The sequence below is a fragment of the Gigantopelta aegis genome, chromosome 6, assembly GCF_016097555.1.
Source record: "Gigantopelta aegis isolate Gae_Host chromosome 6, Gae_host_genome, whole genome shotgun sequence".
Lineage (NCBI taxonomy): Eukaryota > Metazoa > Mollusca > Gastropoda > Neomphalida > Peltospiridae > Gigantopelta > Gigantopelta aegis.
This window is the reverse complement of record NC_054704.1, coordinates 94,351,655-94,371,850: the sequence shown is the minus strand read 5'-3', so window position 1 is coordinate 94,371,850 and position 20,196 is coordinate 94,351,655. Positions and strand designations below refer to the sequence as shown.

Here is a 20,196-nt window from a genome sequence, read left to right as displayed (position 1 = left end):
AGGTTTAAACAAAAACAGTGTAAAGAACTGTGCAAAAATACAAATACAAATATCACAGAATTTTACGGATACTGAACCCTACTCTAAACTTCAATTTGTGCTGTACTGGCCATTCTCAAAGAGAATGTTACACCCCTGCACCACGGTGAGGTTACAGCACGCGCAGGGGCACAAACGAAACCTTGACATAAATGAATTACTGCAATCGCGGTTTTATTAAGTCAATTATTGTTAAACCTTTACCAAGGAACATGCCACTGAGTCAATTATTGTTAAACCTTTACCAAAGAACATGCCACTGAGTCAATTATTGTTAAACCTTTACCAAGGAACATGCCACTGAGTCAATTATTGTTAAACCTTTACCAAGGAACATGCCACTGAGTCAATTATTGTTAAACCTTTACCAAGGAACATGCCACTGAGTCAATTATTGTTAAACCTTTACCAAGGAACATGCCACTGAGTCAATTATTGTTAAAGCTTTACCAAGGAACATGCCACTGAGTCAATTATTGTTAAACCTTTACCAAAGAACATGCCACTGAGTCAATTATTGTTAAACCTTTACCAAGGAACATGCCACTGAGTCAGAATTCAATACTTTCTCAGACTGTTCGTGAGATTGTAAACATAAATACATTATGTAATATATTTATTTACAATACAAACATAATTTCGGAAAATTTAACTGTCCATTGTTTAGCAGAGTTTAATAATAGTTTGTTTTGTCTAATGACACCACTGGAGCACATTAATCAACATTTGATAATAGTCTTAGAGAGGAAACCCGCTACATTTTTCCATTAGTTCCATGGAATCTTTTATATGCACCATCCCACAGACAGAATAGCCTATGCCACGGCCTTCTATATACCATTTGGAGTGTGGAAACGCATCCCAGTGGTAAAGCGCACGATTAATGCGTGGCGGTCTAGGAAGTAGAAATAAAACTAAACCCTTTGCAATAATAGTTATTAGTAAAGCCAACACAGACATCTTTGTTACGGGACATTTGGGTCACAATACCGTAATTGGAGGCACCTGACGTGTACTGCGGGTGCCCATTAAGTATTTTATGGTTTGCTTACTTCGTATGTTTTGATAATGTTTAGGTTGATTCTTATTTCTGTCACATTTAGCGATTTTGTCCAAAATTACTTTCGCATCTGATAGTCTATTCATGGTAACTATGACAGCACATTAACTGTAAAAACAAACTTTGATGTACGACCATTCCGTAAACAAACAGCAAACAAAAATATCCGTAGATGTGATTGTTGCATTTAATGCCAATCGGAGCATTTCTAAGAGCTGGGCAAATATTTGACAGAACATTACGTCGCATTTTATACAATTGGAATAAACACTACGTGATTTGGCGAAATTTCTATGCCTAAACTTAATTTGATATGCGTATGCAAACACATCGGATTTGATGTTCGTGTTAGATGATTCATTAATAAAAAAAAATAGCTTTCGATAAGGTAGAGTTTCGCTTTCTAAAATATAATTGTTTTTCACATGACAAAAGTCATGCCTGTGTTTGTAAACCAAACATAAAATCCAGTAAACCAATGAAATTCTTTAGGGGCAGAGAATCATTGACAGACGAGGAAAAGGAAACGTTCTTAGAGGTAAAGATTACACGTATTTCATAACAATTGAAATAACAATGCATGCAAACTGAAGACGGGCGGGGTTTAGCTTAGTCGGTAAATCGAACCATTTTGTTGGACCGAGTGATCATTTGAGTCTCATTGTCTCACGAATTGTATCTCAAATGTTATGGTATGTGGTGTCCTGTCTGTGGAAAATTAAAGTGAATATAAACGAATCCTTGATAAAGGAAACAAGGTAGCAGGTTTCCTCAGAAGACTACGTTATGTCCGAATTATGAAATGTTTGACACACATTAGCCGTTGATGAATAATCAGTGTGAAATTAGCAATACAACATAGTACGTAAAGTAGCATAGTAGTATTAGATGGTTGCCCGTGACTAAATCTGTGTATAGTGGTGTATGGCAAACAAATACTTGCAAGTATATGAGGTTAAGAAGCAAAAACATTCTAAAATTGTAGATATATGTACAAGGTTTTTTCCTTTATTTTTTTTTGTATATAGTATTAAAAACTTTTGTGTTTAGATAGCGTAAAAAATAAGAATCACGTGCACGTGCGCGAAATTTAATACGTATACTAATATATATATATATATATATATATATATATATATATATATATATATATATATATATATATGTATGCATGTATGTATACAGATGGCATTCTTTGATATACCTGTCGTAGGGAACTGGTTGAAATTGAAACTATCCCAATCTGAGAATGGGTCCACAGGGAAGTTTCGATCCTGCGACTAAAGCACCTCATGCGAGCGCTCTACCAATAAGATCACACATCCGTGATCCAAATTAAACTCTGCGTGTTAATAACTAGGCAGAGAATCGAATCTTTAGTTTTGGCATAGTGCACGGTTTTGTATTATACAGCTGCGCATAGTCCATTAGATCATTCATTCATCATCGAACAAACTGTTGTTTTTCTTGTCACTGACATGTATACATATGTTCGTGCTTATATCCATTTAAGGTTCAAGCAGGCTGCGCTTTGCGCCTCGACTGTCTGGACTGTCTGTCCAAGACGATGTTTCAGTGGATAGTTGTAGTGTAGCCTTACACCCGCCCATTATTAAACTCGCGCTGGGTGGGAGCCGGTACCAGGAAAGAAAGAAATATTTTATTTAAAATAGCACTCAACACATTTTATTTACGGTTATCTGGCGTCAAACGTATGGTTAAGGACCACACAGATGTTGAGAGAGAAACCCGCTGTCGCCATTTCATGGTCTACTCTTTTCGACTAGCAGCAAGGGTTCTTTTATTTTATATGCACCGTCCCACAGAGAGGTTATTACATACCACGGCCTTTAATAAACCAGTCGTGGGGCACTGGTTGGAACGAGAAATAGCCCAATGGGCCCACCGACGGGGATCGATCCCAGACCGACCCCTACGGTACCAGGAGTGCGAAACCAATACCTACCAACCTTAAATCCAATGACTTAACAGCTATACTATCGAGACGGCTATTTTGTATTTTAAGCTTTATAAACCATGATTAGAATCAATTCATCCCGAATAAAACAAAAATAGTCAATAACCTTTCAGAGTTAATTAGAATATTGACGGAATATAACGAAACTATCCGATTACCACATCAGAATGACACCCTTTGTGTTGTTAATATCCATGATATATTGCGATCGTGACTGTGACGAAATATTGTGTTACCTTCCAAATACCGCGGTCTCCTGCTACAGCTCTTGTTTCTATATTGATTGAGACCAAATTTATGCGAATTACGCAGTGTTGACAACTTGTATTTTCGGGACTTATTACTTCATCTTTGTGTTGTTAAATTGTATTTACGAGACTTATTTCCAGCTTTGCACTTCATCTTTATGTAGTTTTATTGTATTTACGAGACTTATTTCCTTCTTTGCACTTCATCTTTATGTAGTTTTATTGTATTTACCGGACTTATTTCCGTCTTTGCACTTCCTCTTTGTGTCGTTTTATTGTATTTACGATGCTTATTTCCTTTTTTTGCACTTCATTTGTGTGTAAATTTATTATATTTACGAAACTTATTTCCGTTTTGGCACTTCGTCTATGTGTAGTTTTGTTGCATTTATGAGACTTGTTTAATTTTTGCACTTCATCTTTGTGCTTTTTTCTTTTTTAATTCATTCCTGTATATCTGCTTTTCTATAGCAGGATGTTACCTGATTGATTTAAATAATTATGTTTACAGAAAGTGAAAACGAACACAAAATTATTTTTAATCTTGAGCAGGACTGAACAGAAATAATGGAGAGTTATGCTAATGTCAGACCACCAACTGCCTCGACAAAGTTGGCCAACTACTACTGCTGTCACGATTTCTGCGACTGTCCAGTTGCTAGTCTGAGAGCTCTTACAACTTTATTCACGTCGTATATCACATTAGTTGATAATCTGAGCGCACCCGTCGTAAGTTGCGAGTTGGGAACATTTTCAACGCAACCGTCGAGTGGGCCAACTTTGTCGTGACAGTGGACAGTTTGACCCTAGCTTTATCCGACTGTCTAATTGCTAGTCTGAGCGCTATTACAACTCGATTCTTGTCGTATAACCAGTTAATTCTTAATCTGAGCGCACCTGTCGTAAGTCGGGAGTTGTAGAAATTACAACGCAACCGTCAAGTTGGCCAACTTCGTCGTGACAGTTAACAGTCTGAGCCCAGTAATGCTAATATGAATAAATATTGTTAAGCAGATTCTGGCAATTTCGTTTAATTCGCGCAAAAGCCAGCCTACCCCCCGCCCTACAAAAATGGGAGCCCGTACTCCTATGGTACCAGGTCTAATATTACCAGGGCGCAGTAAATTAAATAGGGACGGCACACTACTACATGTTTTTCTTCAGGTCGAAAAGGGGCATTATAAAAATAAATAAATACACATTTTCTGTCTTTTTTGTGTGTGGCAGCTGATCCATGTCCCCTTCTAGATACAGCCCTGAGTGTTCAATTATATTTATATCTACTTTCAGGTAGCCGGAGCTGGGAACATTAAAGAGTTTGAACGGCTATACAATGCGAACCGATCCAGGTTGTATATCCGCGACAGTAAGGGCCGAGCCCCTGTACACACGGCGGCCAGTAAAGGGCGAATTAATATCCTCGAGTTTATCTCACAGATTGGAGGGGGTAAGAAACTACATTTACTTCAATACAACCAAATAGTGAGCGTTATTATTTTGCAGCGAGTAAAGTGTATATCTTAGTTTTAGGCATCGAGAATTAGTGAGCTTATTGCATTTTTTAAAAATTTATTAAACAAAAAATACAACAAAATATCAGGGCATGCTACCCTTGCAATATGTATAGCATTCACGAAATCATGTAAGGTATTGAGGCATTTCGACCATTAAATTTAACAAAACATGCTTGCTGTAAAGCAGATGATTTAAAAAAACAACAACTGTTTGATGTTGATTAGCGGGAAAGGTATGCAATGCAAAACTTTGAAAATGTGTTTCATAGTGTGTATTCATGGTACAATTGTCAGTTTGATACAGTGCTTACTTTTGAAATGGCACTTGATACGAAAGGTAGTGTCAGCAAATGGTATACCAGTGATAACACATTTCGATAATTGCTGTTCGTACTAAAACCGACGGTCAGTTGGTTCACCATTTCGTTACTCACAGGTTAGTCCTCTTCTTCAGAAAGATAAAGACTCTTTTAACTGTTGTATTGCAGATTTAGACCTTCAGAATAACCAAGGGGACACGCCTCTTCACATCGCCGTGGACGAGGTACAGATCGACGTCATCAACTTCCTCATCGATCACGGGGCTGCTACCGACATTCTAAACAATGCTAAACACGCGCCAATCCATTTGACTGTACTGTCCGGCAACGCCGACCTTTTAAAGGTAATAACATGTTACATGGCAGTCAATTGGTCAGAAGTGGGTACTGCAGCTAGTGTACCACGACTAGTAGTCCAAAGGCCGTGGTATGTGCTATCCTGTCTGTGGGATGGTCCATATAAAAGATCCCCTGCTACTATTGGACAAAAATGAAGCGGGTTTCGTCTCTAAGACTCTGTATCAAAATTGCCAAATGTTTCACATCTAATAGCCGATGATTAATAAATCAAAGTGATCTAGTGGTGTCGTTAAACAAAGCAAACTTAAGTGAGGTACAGTAATATTCTGATAGTTTTGTCATTGTCGAACATAATCGTTTGAGTTGCAGTACGTCACGTATGTATGTGTGTATGTATGTCCACAAATGACTGTCAGGTCAGATGTCGGGAATTAACGTGATTATATCAATTTAATGTTCAAGCACGCTTGTTGCGAGATCGATTTCTACACAGGGCAAGAAACTGTACCCGGAACGAGAGGTGGTGGGGAGTGTTAAAAAAGAGAAAAACTCCGTTAAAAACGTTTATACAAATAATTAGATAAAATACTTAATTGCTGATTAAATAAACTTTATTTACAAGGAAGTTAAAAAGGGTTTATGCAAAAGGTTAACAAAGGTATCGACAGATGATTACGTAAAATATCAGAATATTGATACAATATAATATAGCTGGTTCATCGGGTAATTATGAATTAGACAAGCCAATTAACGAAAGCGAGGTATTAGCAGTAATTAGAAAATTAAAATGCAACCAAAGCCATGGGCTGTATTATGAATGAGTTCTTTATTGAATTTGAAAATATATTATTGCCAGTGATTTGTAAGTTAGTTAATGTAATACTGAACATTGGATTTTACCCGACTGTATGGTCAACTACTGTCATTGTACCAGTCCATAAAAAAGGTAATATAAATGATGGTGACTCGGTCAAAATAGTTGACCAATTTAACTATCTTGGTATCGTCCTATATTTTACCTGCATATTCTCACCTGCTATAAAATGTATATCTAAACAGGGAAGAAAAACATGTTTTGCAATGAAGAAAGTTCCAAGCTCTTGTTTTTAAATCAAAGTTCAATGTTGGCGTTATTCGATACGTATGTACCTAGCGTACTGTTCTATTGTTGTGAAATTTGGGGTTATCAAAAAAACAGATTTAACTGAAACAATTCACCTTGATTTTTATAAAAAAATATTCTAAACGTTAAATATTATGATTTATTTTGAATTAGGTAAATATCCATTGATACATGAACGTACCTATCGTATGATCAAATATTGGTTCAAACTGATCAAACAGATAATTGGATTTTGAATACAATGTATAGTGAGATGAAATCTGGCTGGGTCTATAAAAATAATTGAGTATTTTTCATTAAAAAAACATTTTTCAAGAGTTGGGGCTTTGTTATATTTGGGACAATCAGGACCATCTGGTTGAAAGTACAATGCATTATTTATCACTAATTAAACAAAGAATATTTGACCAGGCATTGCCGAATCTTTACCATCAGCTACCCCTGCGCGTGCTATAACCTCACCGTGGTGCAGGGGTGTAACATTCTCTTTGAGAATGGCCAATACAGCACAAATTGAAGTTTAGAGTAAAATTCGGTGTCCGTAAAATTCTGTGATCGTAAAATTCTGTGATATTTGTATTTGTATTTTTGCACAGTTCTTTACACTGTTTTTGTTTAAACCTTGAATTTTTATATTGATGTTGATCATCACTTTATTTATTTGCATTACCATAGTTTGACACCCAATAGCCGATGTATTTTTCGTGCTGGGGTGTCGTTAAACATTCATTCATTCATTCATTCATATACCATCAGCTAAATGCATCTGTGAAATGCGGCATATTGTATAGATACTTGGTCGAAGACTTACATATTCAACAATACTTGGTCAAATCTATACCTGATATTTATAAAGCATGTACTACGAAATTGAGGCTGTCTTCACATATTTTAGCAATATAAATTGGTAGATATAAGAAGATAAGTCATTCCAATAGCGTATGTATTCATTGTAATAGCGGAGATTTCGAAGATGAGTCTCATTTTGTTTTAATCTTTATATTGTACAGAGATTTAAGAGAAAATTATGTAAAGAAATACTACTGGAATAGGCCATCTATGCTAAAATTTATACAGTTGCTGATCAGTAAAAAAAAAAAAAATATATATTGTGTAACTTGGGAAAATATCTATTTAAAACATTTGAAATTCGAACTTCCTTAATCTAAAAATACTGTAATTATCAAGATATATAATATGTAGCATTTAAATGTCAGTTTGTATATAATATCTTACCTATATAACTATAATTTACATTCTCCTTATTGATATGGATGTACATGTATATCGTAATATATCATATTATTACAAAATATATAAATATATTATTTATTATCCTAATTGTGTGTACATGTGATATTGTATGTTTATTACTATAATTGTTGTTTGTGTATACCGCTGTAAGCCGCTGTGTATACGGTAAATAAAGAATTGAATTGAATGTCGGAGGAGAGAGAGGAGAAGGGAAGGTCCTCTCCATTTTCAATTCATTTCCCTGGGTCCTCCCATCCACCACCTCCACCATAAATGTAAATGTTAGGAGTTGGATATTGATGGATGGTATTACCTCCATATTAACTATAGTAAGTCCTTAATTGATTTGAATTGTCGGTTTTGTTCCTGCCCCGTACAGTTCCCCACGACTGGTACCCAAAACGCACTGGTATGTAATATCCAGTACTGTCTGTGAGAAACTGCTTTAAACAAATAATTCATTTGCTTTCTTCTCCTGGTTTAAATATATTCAACAAAATTAATAAATTTTTGCCTTTTTTATTTATAATAGAAAATACATTGGTTACAATTTATTAAAATAAAACACAACGTTTAGAAATCATCTGTGGTGAGAACATTTTAACCTATTATAATAATGACATCAGCAAAGACTGATCAAAACATCTGATGGCCCTTAATTAATTTTGATAAGCATATATTACAACAAACATTATTATTACTAATACGGGTTTTTTTCCTTCTTTTTTCTTTCTTTCCTTTATTTATTTTATTTCCTTTTCTTTCTTTCTTTCTTCTTTCTTTGTCTTCTTTCTTTCTTTCTTTCATTTGTTGTATATTTCTTGCATACAGGTTCTCGTCCAGCACGACCAGGTGGACGTGAATCTGGCGGGAGAGAGCGGTTCCACACCTCTCCACTACTGCGCTGTCACCGACCACGACAAATGTGCTGAGATTCTGGTGAGTCACTGTTTACCACTCCAGATATCAGGACGGAAATCACACAAACTATAAATCATTTTAACAGTATGATCGGGTGAAAACCAAGACAAATGTTGGCCAGTATTTAATTTCGACAAATAAGGCCAATGAGGTATAAACGGGCAAGATTACAGCGACCTGTACTAGACATAACAAATACAAAATGTACATTTTACGACCTAACAAATACCACACACAAGGCTAAACACTGTTGAAGGTTGTATTTAGACATCTCGTTAAGCGCCGGCGTAGACAGAATGTTATACTGGGGTCAGGCATATTGGGGCGACCGTTCCCATCGTAAAAATTACTAAGAGGTGATTTTTTTTTTTTTTTTTACTAATTATGGTCTTCGTTATATGCTGAGAATTTATTATAATTGTTTATAGATTATTCTGGCTTTGTCAAATAACCCCAATGAAAAAGGGAAATAGTTTCTTGTGTAGATTTGGAAGATTAAGAATATATTTGCTTGTATAATGAAATTAGGGACTTTACATAGTCACTTTACTGTCGTTGTTGTTGTTGTTTTTGGTTGGTGGTGTTTATCATCATGGCTGATGGTTTGTTGTTTTACTGTAAATGATGCATTCAAATATATTATATTATATTATATTATTTAAGAATTGACCGCAATTATGTTCTGGTTCATGCAAGTATGAACCGAAAAAACGATTTGCACTGTATGATCCCGCGTAGGGGTCATACAAAAGTGTGCACATCGTTTTTTCGGTTCATACTTGCATGAACCAAAAAATAATTGCGGTCAAATCTTATAATTAAATTTATATGCATACTTTAACAATACATAACTGAATTTATTTTGTTTAGCTTTAAATATGCCTGTAGTATTGTTTGTGTAAACTTCATTGATACTTATGTCGCGTAAGAATGCGAACGTTCATTCACTATTATTTAAATCAGGTGATTTTTTGTAAATGACGTCATTTCCTCTAGCTGCTGTGCATTTTTACGGATCATTTAGTTAGGCCTATATTGGAAGGAATTGTCCTATTCGTGTTTAGTTTTTATTTTATGTAAGTGAAAGAAGGGAACGTGTCTAACATTTATGCTGTCGGTGGAACCGTTTAATTTTCGCCAACAGCTGTTGAACATCGCTTACAAGTAAGTTACAGACGTAAAGTTCCCTCATGATTTCTTTGGCCAACGACAGAGTCTTATGTCATGATTAGTGAAGAGGTTTTTTTTGTTGTGTTTTTTTTTTAATCAATGCGTATAGATCCATATGTCTACTCTGCTATAGCATTTCCCATTAATTTATCGTATACATTTTTTGTAGCTTTCACGTGTGTTTTTTTCAAAATATCTAAATATGATTACCAGAATAATCCGGCTTGTTGCACTAAAGTAGATGGAGTCGGGGGGTTGGGGGGGGGGGGGGGGGTATATGGGGGGGGGGGGGGGGGGGGGGGGGGGGGGGGGGGGGGGTAGGTCACTATTATTAATTATTTTTTTGGCATAAATTACTAATCTTTTATTTCTTCCAAATTTGCTAAATCACATCCAATATTTCATTACGTATCAGAATGGAATGCAACAACACGAAAGCGTTGTTTCTAAATATTTGCTTGACCCTTAAGTGATTGATTTTGTGATGTATAATTAATATCAAACACTTAATGGCGTGTAAATATATATCCCACAATATGGACCAAATCACACGGGACTCCAGCACACGACTATTAATACATTTATGGGTTAATTCCCTGATGTTGATCTTATTGTTTTGCAGCTGGAGTATGGCGCCAGACCTTGTGCCAAGTGTGACTTCGGGTTTTATGCCGTCCACTCTGCAGCAAAGTCGGCCGCATTTAAAACACTGGAGGTCCTCATCAAATATTGTAAGCGTCCATCACTGATGAACCCTTTGTTTACGTAGCATTTTACTGCCATATTCAAGTCATTGTTTAAGTGCTAGTGCCCCTCGGTGGCGCAGTGGTTAAGGGACTGGTAGGTACAGGGTTCGCAGCCCGGTACCGGCTCCAACCCAGAGCGAGTTCTTAAGGGCTCAATGGGTAGGTGTATGGCCACTACACCCTCTTTTCTCTCACTAACCACTAACAAACTAACAACTAACCCACTGTCCTGGACAGGCAGCCCAGATAGCTGAGGTGTGTGCCCAGGACAGCGTGTTTGAACCTTAATTGGATATAAGCACGAAAATAAGTTGAAATCAATCAATCAATCTATCAATTGCTGGTACGCGAGGTTATAAATATTACATGAATTTGTTATTTGTAATTGCCCATCTGTCAAAGTTACATTACACTAAAGATATCGGTCTTCAATGAAAGTTTGACGGGACGTAGCCCAGTGGTAAAGCGCTCGCGTGATGCGCGATTGAATTATAGGATCTATCACCGTCGGTGAGCCCACTGGGTTATTTTCCGTTCCAGCTAGGTCTCCACAGCTGGTGTTACAAAGGCTACACAGGCGCGTGTGCAGGGATCTGTGCAGGAAGGGGTCTAGACAGTGACGAGCCAGGTTTATAGGGGGTCGTATTACGCTCCGCTGGAAAGTAGATTTTAAAAAAGAAGATAATTTACTAGAGCAAGCGGAAGACGTTCCATCCCCGATACCCTCCCCCATCACCACCCCACCCCTGCACACGAGCTGTCGCCACTACATAGGCTACTCTTTCCGATTAGCAGCAAGGGATCTTTTATTTGCGCTTCCCACAGGCAGGATAGCATAAACCATGGCCTTTGTTGAACCAGTTTTGGATCACTGGTCGGTGCAAGTGGTTTACACCTACTCATTGAGCCTTGCGGAGCACTCACTCAGGGTTTGGAGTCGGTATCTGGATTAAAAATCCCATGCCTCGACTGGGATCCGAACCCAGTACCTACCAGCCTGTAGACCGATGGCCTAACCACGACGCCACCGAGGCCGGTCCTAAGAAAATATAGATGCTAACTATCTGGCAACGTTTTTATTTTCTTTATCTGTGTGTTCCTCAGTATAACAACAATATATTGAACATTTATTTGTCAAATGTTAATATAGTGAAATCAAACTTATACAACTCACGAGACAAAGAACGCCCCCCCCCCCCCCCGCCGACCCAAATCCACCCCCCAAAAAACCCCAAAAACCCAAAACAACAACAACAAACAAACTAAAAAACAAACACCCCCAAAAAACAACAACAACAAAAAAAAAAAAACAAACAACAACAAACAAAAAACCCCACATTAATCGTTAGACACATTTTTGTGAAATTGGACAAATACAGAGGACTGCCTTTGGAGCAGCTTGCTTAAAGCTAGATTCATACTTCACAGTCCTGCTTCTGTTCAAACTTAGACCTAAGTGTTCAGTGAATTCAGTGTGCGTTTGACACAGCTCATATTAAATGTGGGTGCGCGTTCGTTCAACGCGTTTTCATTTACCTAATCAAAACTAAGTTTCAGTTTTGCGTGAAGTCGGCAATCAAAGAAAGAACTGACCTTAAGGTCAATACCGAGTCTCCGTGCTGTATGTTACAGACCATGCAGTACATCAATATCAACCTATTGCCCTCAAAATATCAAAAATGACTTTTCTTTGTCTAGCTGGTGAAGATGCTGTATTATAGTACCATGTTTGTTTAAACATATTGATCTTCTACTAATTTTAGGCTAGATAGGGTTCTGAAAGATCAATGCCAAACATGTAACTGCACTTTCTAATATATACCTCTTTATGAAATCCTTCTATGTATCAGTGGTTTCGCCAATATTGCGTTTTCTAGCTGAATCTCTCGGCTACACTCGAGAGGCTGTGTTATCCTGGAAGGACAAGGAGAACAACATGCCTCTCCACTCAGCGGTCAACGGAGGAAATATCAAAGCCGTGGAAGTTTGTCTCAAGGCAGGTGCTCTTGTCAGTGCTCAACAGGTAAAGTTATAAAAAATTAATTTTAGACCTCTTTTCAATAGTGAGCATTTATGAAAAGTCAGTGGCCGGCTCTAGCTCAGTCGGTAGAGCGCTCGTCTGAGGTACTTTGGTCGCAGTATCGAACCACCTCAGGGGACTCATTTTCCAGTTTGTTTTTCCTGTTCCAACCAGTGTTCCATATGACTGGTAGTATAAAGGGTGTGGCACATGTTAACCTATATATGGGATGGTGCATATAAAATATCCCTTGCTGCTAATCAAACAATATAGTGGGTTTTCTCTTTAAGACTATATGTCCGAATTAGCAAATGTTTAACATCCAATAGCCAATGACTGATAAATCAATGTGCTCTAGTGGTCGTATCGTTAAACAAAGCAAAATTTAACTTTATATCAGTTGTTGTCTCTGTCTCGCTGTCTGTCTGATCGATATGTCTCTGTCTCAGCCAGCACCCCCGTCCCCCCCCCCCCCCTCTCTCTCTCTCTCTCTCTCTCTCTCTCTCTCTCTCTCTCTCTCTCTCTCTCTCTCTCTCTCTCTCTCTCTCGTGTGAAATAACCATATAATCATATATTAAAGTCGTAATTTAATTTACGAATGCACCAATGCGTTATATTCCCCTCGTTTTCGTGCAGGATGACAAGTCGACGCCAGTGCATTTCGCCTGTCTTCAAGGCAATCTCAACATGTTACAGCTGATGTACGAGACTCAGCCTGAGAAATTCGAAAAGTCTCTACACCTAACCGACAGCTGTGCCATGACCCCACTGCACCGGGCCGCGCTCTTCAACCACGTGTCTGTTGTGAAATACCTGCTGGAGAAAGTAAGTAACATTAATTTAAACGTTCTTTTAGCTTCTGGCCTGGTGCTTATAAAACAGTTAGAGTCTAGCTATACTTAATACTCTAATAGAGTCTGACACTTTAATGCCATGACAACTCCATATAAATTGCATGCGTGTGATGTCATTAGAGATTGAGTATAAACTGAAGAAGTTTTATAAGCACGGGCTCAGGCCTGGTGCTTATAAAACTTTTCGATTCTAGACTCGAGACTCTAATAGTCTGAGACAGTAACGTCATGACAATGTCATACAAATTGTATGCGTGTGACGTCATTAGAGATTGAGTCTGGACTCTAAAAGTTGTATAAGCACGGACCCTGACCTGGTGCTTATAAAACCTTTAGAGTCTAGACTCTAACAGAGTCCAAGACACTAATGTCATGACTACGCCATACGAACTGTACGCGTGTGACGTCATTTGAAATTGAGTCTGGACTCTTAAAAGTTGTATAAGCACGGGCTCTGTTTTGAGATTTAAAGTTCCCAGAGAAAGAACTAACTGATTTCTTCAATCAATTTTTACCTTTTAGTACCAGTCTTTTAAACAAACGGAAACGTATATTGTTTTAACTTACATTACCTCAGTGTTGTAGTGGTTAAGCCACCGGGCTGGTAGGTACTGGGTTCACCACCTGGCACCGGCTCCCTCCCAGAGCGAGTTTAACGACTCAGTGTAAGGCTACTACACTGACTTCTCTCTCACTAACAACTAACCCACTGTCCTCGATAAACAGTCCACATAGCTGAGGTGTGTGTTCAGGGTAGCATGCTTGAAACTTAATTGGATAAAAACATGAAAATCACTACGTGGTTTTCTTGGAACTTGCCGTGTGATATAGTGTGATCGTTCTTAGTTAAATTATTAATTTATTTTTAATTAACCTACGTCCCGCCCCCTACATTTGATTAATGTATCTTTTATATATCCCAGGGAGCTGACGTGAACGCCAAGGACAACCAGGAACGCACGCCATTGTTGCTGTCGGCGTCAAAGGGAGGGTGGATGACGGTGAAATGTCTGCTGGAAAACAAGGCAGACATCTGTGTGAGAGATCAACACAACAGGAACTTTCTTCACATTGCCATCAAATTCGGCGGAAAACTCAGCGACTTTGCAGACAGTGTAGAGGTATTAATCAATTAAACATTGATAATTAGCTCAATGATGTACGTAATAAATACGTATACACCCACCGTTACATATATAACAGTACGTGACAGGGCTCGGATGGCGTGTGTGTGTGTGTGTGTGTGTGTGTGTGTGTGTGTGTGACCGTGTGTGTGTGTGTGTGACCGTCTGTGTGTTTGTGTGTGTGTACATGTATGTGTGTGTGTTGTGTGTGTGTGTGACCGTGTGTGTGTGTGTGTGACCGTGTGTGTGTGTGTGTGGTATATGTGTGTGTGTGACCGTGTGTGTGTGTGTTTGTGACCGCGTGTATGTGTGTGGTGTGTGTGTGACCGTGTGTGTGTGTGTGGTATGTGTGTGTGTGTGACTGCGTGTGTGTGTGTGGTGTGTGTGGGTGACCGTGTTGTGTGGTATATGTGTGTGTGAGTGTATGTGGTATGTGTGTGTGTGGTATGTATGTGTGTGTGAGTGTATGTGGTATGTGTGTGTGTGTGAGTGTATGTGGTATGTGTGTGTGTGTGTGTGTGTATGTGAGTGTGTGTGTGTGTGTGTGTGTGTGTGACCGTGTGTGTGTGAGTGTGTGTGTGTGTGTGACCGTGTGTGTGTGATTGTATGTATGTGTGTGTGACCGTGTGCGTGTGTGTATGTGTGTGTGACCGCGTGTGTGTGTGTGAGTGCGTGTGTGAGTGCGTGTGTGTATGATTGTATGTATGTGTGTGTGTGACCGTGTGTGTGTGGTGTGTGTGTGTGTGTGTGGTGTATGTGTGTTTGTGAACGCGTGTGTGTGTGAGTGTATGTGTGTGTGTATAATTGTGTGTGTATGATTGTGTGTATGTGTGACCGTGTGTGTGTGTGACCGTGTTTGTGCGTGTGTGTTACCGTGTGTATGTGTGTGTGTGTGTGTGTGTCTGACCGTGTATGTGTATGTATGTGTGTGTGACTGTGTGTGTGACCGTGTATGTGTGCGTGTATGTGACCGTGTGTGTGGGGGTGACCGTGTGCGTGCATGTGTATATGAGTATATGTGTTTGTGTGTGTGTATGTGTGACCGTGTGTGTGTGACCGTGTGACCGTGTGTGTATGTATGTGTGTGTGTGTGTGTGTGTGTGTGACTGTGTGTGTGTAACCGTGTGTGTGTGTGTAACCGTGTGTGTGTGACCGTGTGTGTGTGTGCGTGTATGTGCATGTATCTGTATATATGTGTGTGTATGCGTGTGTATGTGTGTATCTGTATGTGTGTGTATGTGTATGTGTATATATGTATGTGTGTGTATGTGTGTGTATGTGTATGTGTATGTGTGTGTGTGTATGTGTATGTGTATGTGTGTGAGTGTGAGTGTGTTTGTGTGATTATGTGTGTATGTATATGTGTGTATGTGTGTATGTGTGTGTGTATGTGTGTATATATCTGTGTGTCTGTGTTTGTGTCTGTGTGTGTGTGTGTGTGTGTGTGTATAATTGTGTGTGTATGATTGTGTGTGTATGTGTGACCGTGTGTGTGTGTGTGACCGTGTGTGTGCGTGTGTTACCGTGTGTATGTGTATGTGTATGTGTGTGACCGTGTATGTGTATGTATGTGTGTGTGACAGTGTATGTGTGCATGTATGTGACCGTGTGTGTGTGTGACCGTGTGCGTGCATGTGTATATGAGTATATGTGTTTGTGTGTGTGTATGTGTGACCGTGTGTGTGTGACCGTGTGTGTATGTATGTCTGTGTGTGTGTGTGTGTGTGTGTGTGTGTGTGACTGTGTGTGTGTAACCGTGTGTGTGACCGTGTGTGTGTGCGTGTGCGTGTATGTGCATGTATCTGTATATATGTGTATGTATGCGTGTGTATGTGTGTATCTGTATGTGTGTGTGTGTGTGTATGTGTATGTGTATGTATGTGTGTGTATGTGTGTGCATGTGTATGTGTATGTGTATGTGTGTGAGTGTGTTTGTGTGATTATGTGTGTATGTATATATGTGTGTGTATGTGTGTATGTGTGTGTGTATGTGTGTATATATCTGTGTGTCTGTGTTTGTGTCTGTGTGTGTGTTTTTGTGTGTGTAGAGGTTATCTACCCTCCAATTGCAGGAGCAAATCCTCAAATTCGTGAAAACAGAGCCTGCCATCATTCTTCTCACGGGCGTTCGGGTCTTGGTTGGAGATTCTAGATGTTTGTTTAGTACCAGCCGATGGGACATTCATATGCGCTACGTCCTTGATTCTACCCACAATATTAGTTGTAATCCATGTAAAAAAAAATGTGTAGTAATTCATTTGTAATCCTGTATAACTGTTTGCCAGTAATGCTAATATAAGGAAGGAAATGTTTTGTTTAACAATGCACTCATCACATTTTATTTGCGATTATATGGCCTCACACATATGGTTATGGACCACACATATATTGAGAGAGAAACCCGCTGTCGCCACTTCATGGGCTACTATTTTCGATTAGCAGCAAGGGGACTTTTATATGAGAGCACTGGCTGGAACGAAAAATAGTCCAATGGGTCCACCGACGGGGATCGATCTTAGACCAACCGCACATCTGTTAATATAAATAAATGATTCAGCCTGCTCTCCTATAGAAATGGTCCTTACGCCAATGGTTACAGAAGAATAAAAATTGCGTATAAAGGAACTCGTCTTCCTATTGTTAGAGCGGGGTCCGTCTCAGTGGATAAAGCGTTGATCCGAGGGGTGAGGTCCGTCTCAGTGGATAAAGCGTTCATCCGAGGGGTGAGGTCCGTCTCCGTGGATAAAGCGTTCATCCGAGGGGTGAGGTCCGTCTCCGTGGATAAAGCGTCCATCCGAGGGGTGAGGTCCGTCTCGGTGAATAAAGCGTTCATCCGAGGGGTGAGATCCGTCTCAGTGGATAAAGCGTTCATCCGAGGGGTGAGGTCCGTCTCAGTGGATAAAGCGTTGATCCGAGGGGTGAGGTCCGTCTCAGTGGATAAAGCGTTGATCCGAGGGGTGAGGACCGTCTCAGTGGATAAAGCGTTCATCCGAGGGGTGAGGTCCGTCTCAGTGGATAAAGCGTTCATCCGAGGGGTGATTGGGTCACATGATCGAACCTTTTCGGCCGACACATTGTTTTTGTTCCTGTCCCAGTGCCACACGACGACAGGTATTTGAAAGTCATTGATATGCACTGCTCTGTCTGTGGGAAAGTGTATATAAAAGATACCTTGCTGCCAACGGAAAATCGGTTTTTATAAAATGTGTAATATCCAATAGCCGGTGTTAATTAACCAATGTGATGTAATGGTGTCGTTAAATAAGACGAAATTGTCCCATTAGCAAAACAAATAACCAGGTCACTGACCTACGTTCCTAAGTTATGCCTAAAATACATTTTAAACTACTACAAATATCGGAATTAGCAGAAACGTGGTGAATTTGATAATTTAAAGGGACATTCCTGAGTTTGCTGCAATTTTAACGATGTTATCGACTAACAGAGAATTTTTAACGATTGTAATTACATACCATTTTTTTTCTGTATAAAATATTAATGGCTGTATATAAACGTATTTCTGATCATTCTAATATTTTTACTAGGATAAATTTTATTTAAAGGGACATTCCTGAGTTTGCTGCATTTTTAAAGATGTTATCAACTAACAGAGACTTTTTAACGATTGTAATTACATATCAAATATATTTTTCTGCATAAATATTAGAAGCTGTATATTAAACGTTTTTCTGATCATTCTAATATTTATAGTAGGTTAAATTTCATTTTATTTCCAAAAAAGTATTTTTTCGTACATACGAAATTATTTGAAGACGAAATCCAGTTGGGGCTTCTTACAAATATTAAGACGACCAGAAACACATTGAATATACAGACACTGATATTCTAAACAAGAAAATGTATTTAATATGTAAGTTTAATCGTAGAAATATTTTATTAGTCGGAAACATCTTACAATGCAGCAAACTCAGGAATGTCCCTTTAATTTCCTAAAATATTTGTTTTTCGTATGTATGAAATTATTTGAAAACAAAATCCAGTTTGGGCTTCTTACAAATATTAAGACGACCAGAAACACACTGAATATACAGATACTGATATTCTAAACAAGAAAATATATTTAATATGTAAGTTTAATCGAAGAAATATATTATTAGTCGGAAACATCTTACAATGCAGCAAAATCAAGAATGTCCCTTTAAGCAAAAATTAACCATTGTGAACTCATAACCTAAAGGGTTTTTACCAGGCGCACATTTCACGCGTGCTGCGACTATTGTTTTGACAAAGAAGCTAAACATTTATCCATGGGTTACGCGTGTTTGAAATACCCTGTAATCCACTGCTTTGTAGCTTGTGAAGTGCCACCTGAACGAGAAGGACGACTATGGCTGCACGCCACTGCACTACGCCAGTAAGGAAGGTCACCTCATGGCCATCAATGACCTCCTGGACATGGGGGCAGTCATCAACACCAAGAATAACGACAAACAAAGTCCATTCCATTTTGCGGCACGGTAAGTTGAATTTAGCGAGCATATAGAACTAGTTAAAGAAGAACATACAGATCAAGTTGTATCAATTCCACTGATTTATACTTATCTTTTTCATGAATTATACAGTCAGTAATAATACCAATAAGGCAAGGTATATTTACATTTGTAATCACTTGTATTCAGTACAAACAAATTGGAACCAGTGACACAGTGTACAATGCCTTGCTCCAACAACTGATTAAATGATAATAAAAGTAAACGTTTGTTTTGTTTAACAACACCACTAGAGTACATTGATTAATTAATCATCGGCTATTGGATACCAAACATTTGGTAATTCTGATATGTAGTCACCAGAGGAAACCCGCTATATTTTTCCAAATGCAACACGGGATCTTTTATATGCACTTTCCCACAGACGAAAAAGCACATACTACGGCATTTGACCATTTGTGATGTACCGTCTGGAACAATAAAAACCAATCAGTTGAATCGATCGACCGACGTGGTTCGATCCTGCGACTCAAGCTAGCACTCAACTGACTGAGCTAAATCCCGCCTTTAAATGATACTGCAGTAATACATACGGATTGGTCTTCAGAAGAAGAAAACAGTGCTGCTTTAACGACACCTCAGCATATTTAATGCATGTGTTTGGTGTCTAACATATGGATACTGCAGTAATATATACGGATTGGTCTTCAGAAGAAGAAAACAGTGCTGCTTTAACGACACCTCAGCATATTTAATGCATGTGTTTGGTGTCTAACATATGGATATTGCAGTAATACATACGGATTGGTCTTCAGAAGAAGAAAACAGTGCTGCTTTAACGACACCTCAGCATATTTAATGCATGTGTTTGGTGTCTAACATATGGATACTGCAGTAATACATACGGATTGGTCTTCAGAAGAAGAAAACAGTGCTGCTTTAACGACACCTCAGCATATTTAATGCATGTGTTTGGTGTCTAACATATGGATACTGCAGTAATACATACGGATTGGTCTTCAGAAGAAGAAAACAGTGCTGCTTTAACGACACCTCAGCATATTTAATGCATGT

General features: G+C 38.7%; 1 protein-coding gene across 1 annotated transcript in view; it reads left to right on the top strand.

Moving 5' to 3' along the window:
- The window catches only part of LOC121374799 (transient receptor potential cation channel subfamily A member 1-like), a 70,005-nt gene that overhangs the window by 22,360 nt on the left and 27,449 nt on the right, over positions 1-20,196 (top strand). The window contains exons 2-9 of the mRNA XM_041501911.1: positions 4,616-4,772; positions 5,328-5,503; positions 8,668-8,775; positions 10,550-10,658; positions 12,551-12,696; positions 13,330-13,518; positions 14,471-14,668; positions 18,986-19,149. Of these exons, the coding sequence (XP_041357845.1) occupies positions 4,616-4,772; positions 5,328-5,503; positions 8,668-8,775; positions 10,550-10,658; positions 12,551-12,696; positions 13,330-13,518; positions 14,471-14,668; positions 18,986-19,149 (1,247 nt within the window). The remainder of the gene's footprint in view (positions 1-4,615; positions 4,773-5,327; positions 5,504-8,667; positions 8,776-10,549; positions 10,659-12,550; positions 12,697-13,329; positions 13,519-14,470; positions 14,669-18,985; positions 19,150-20,196) is intronic.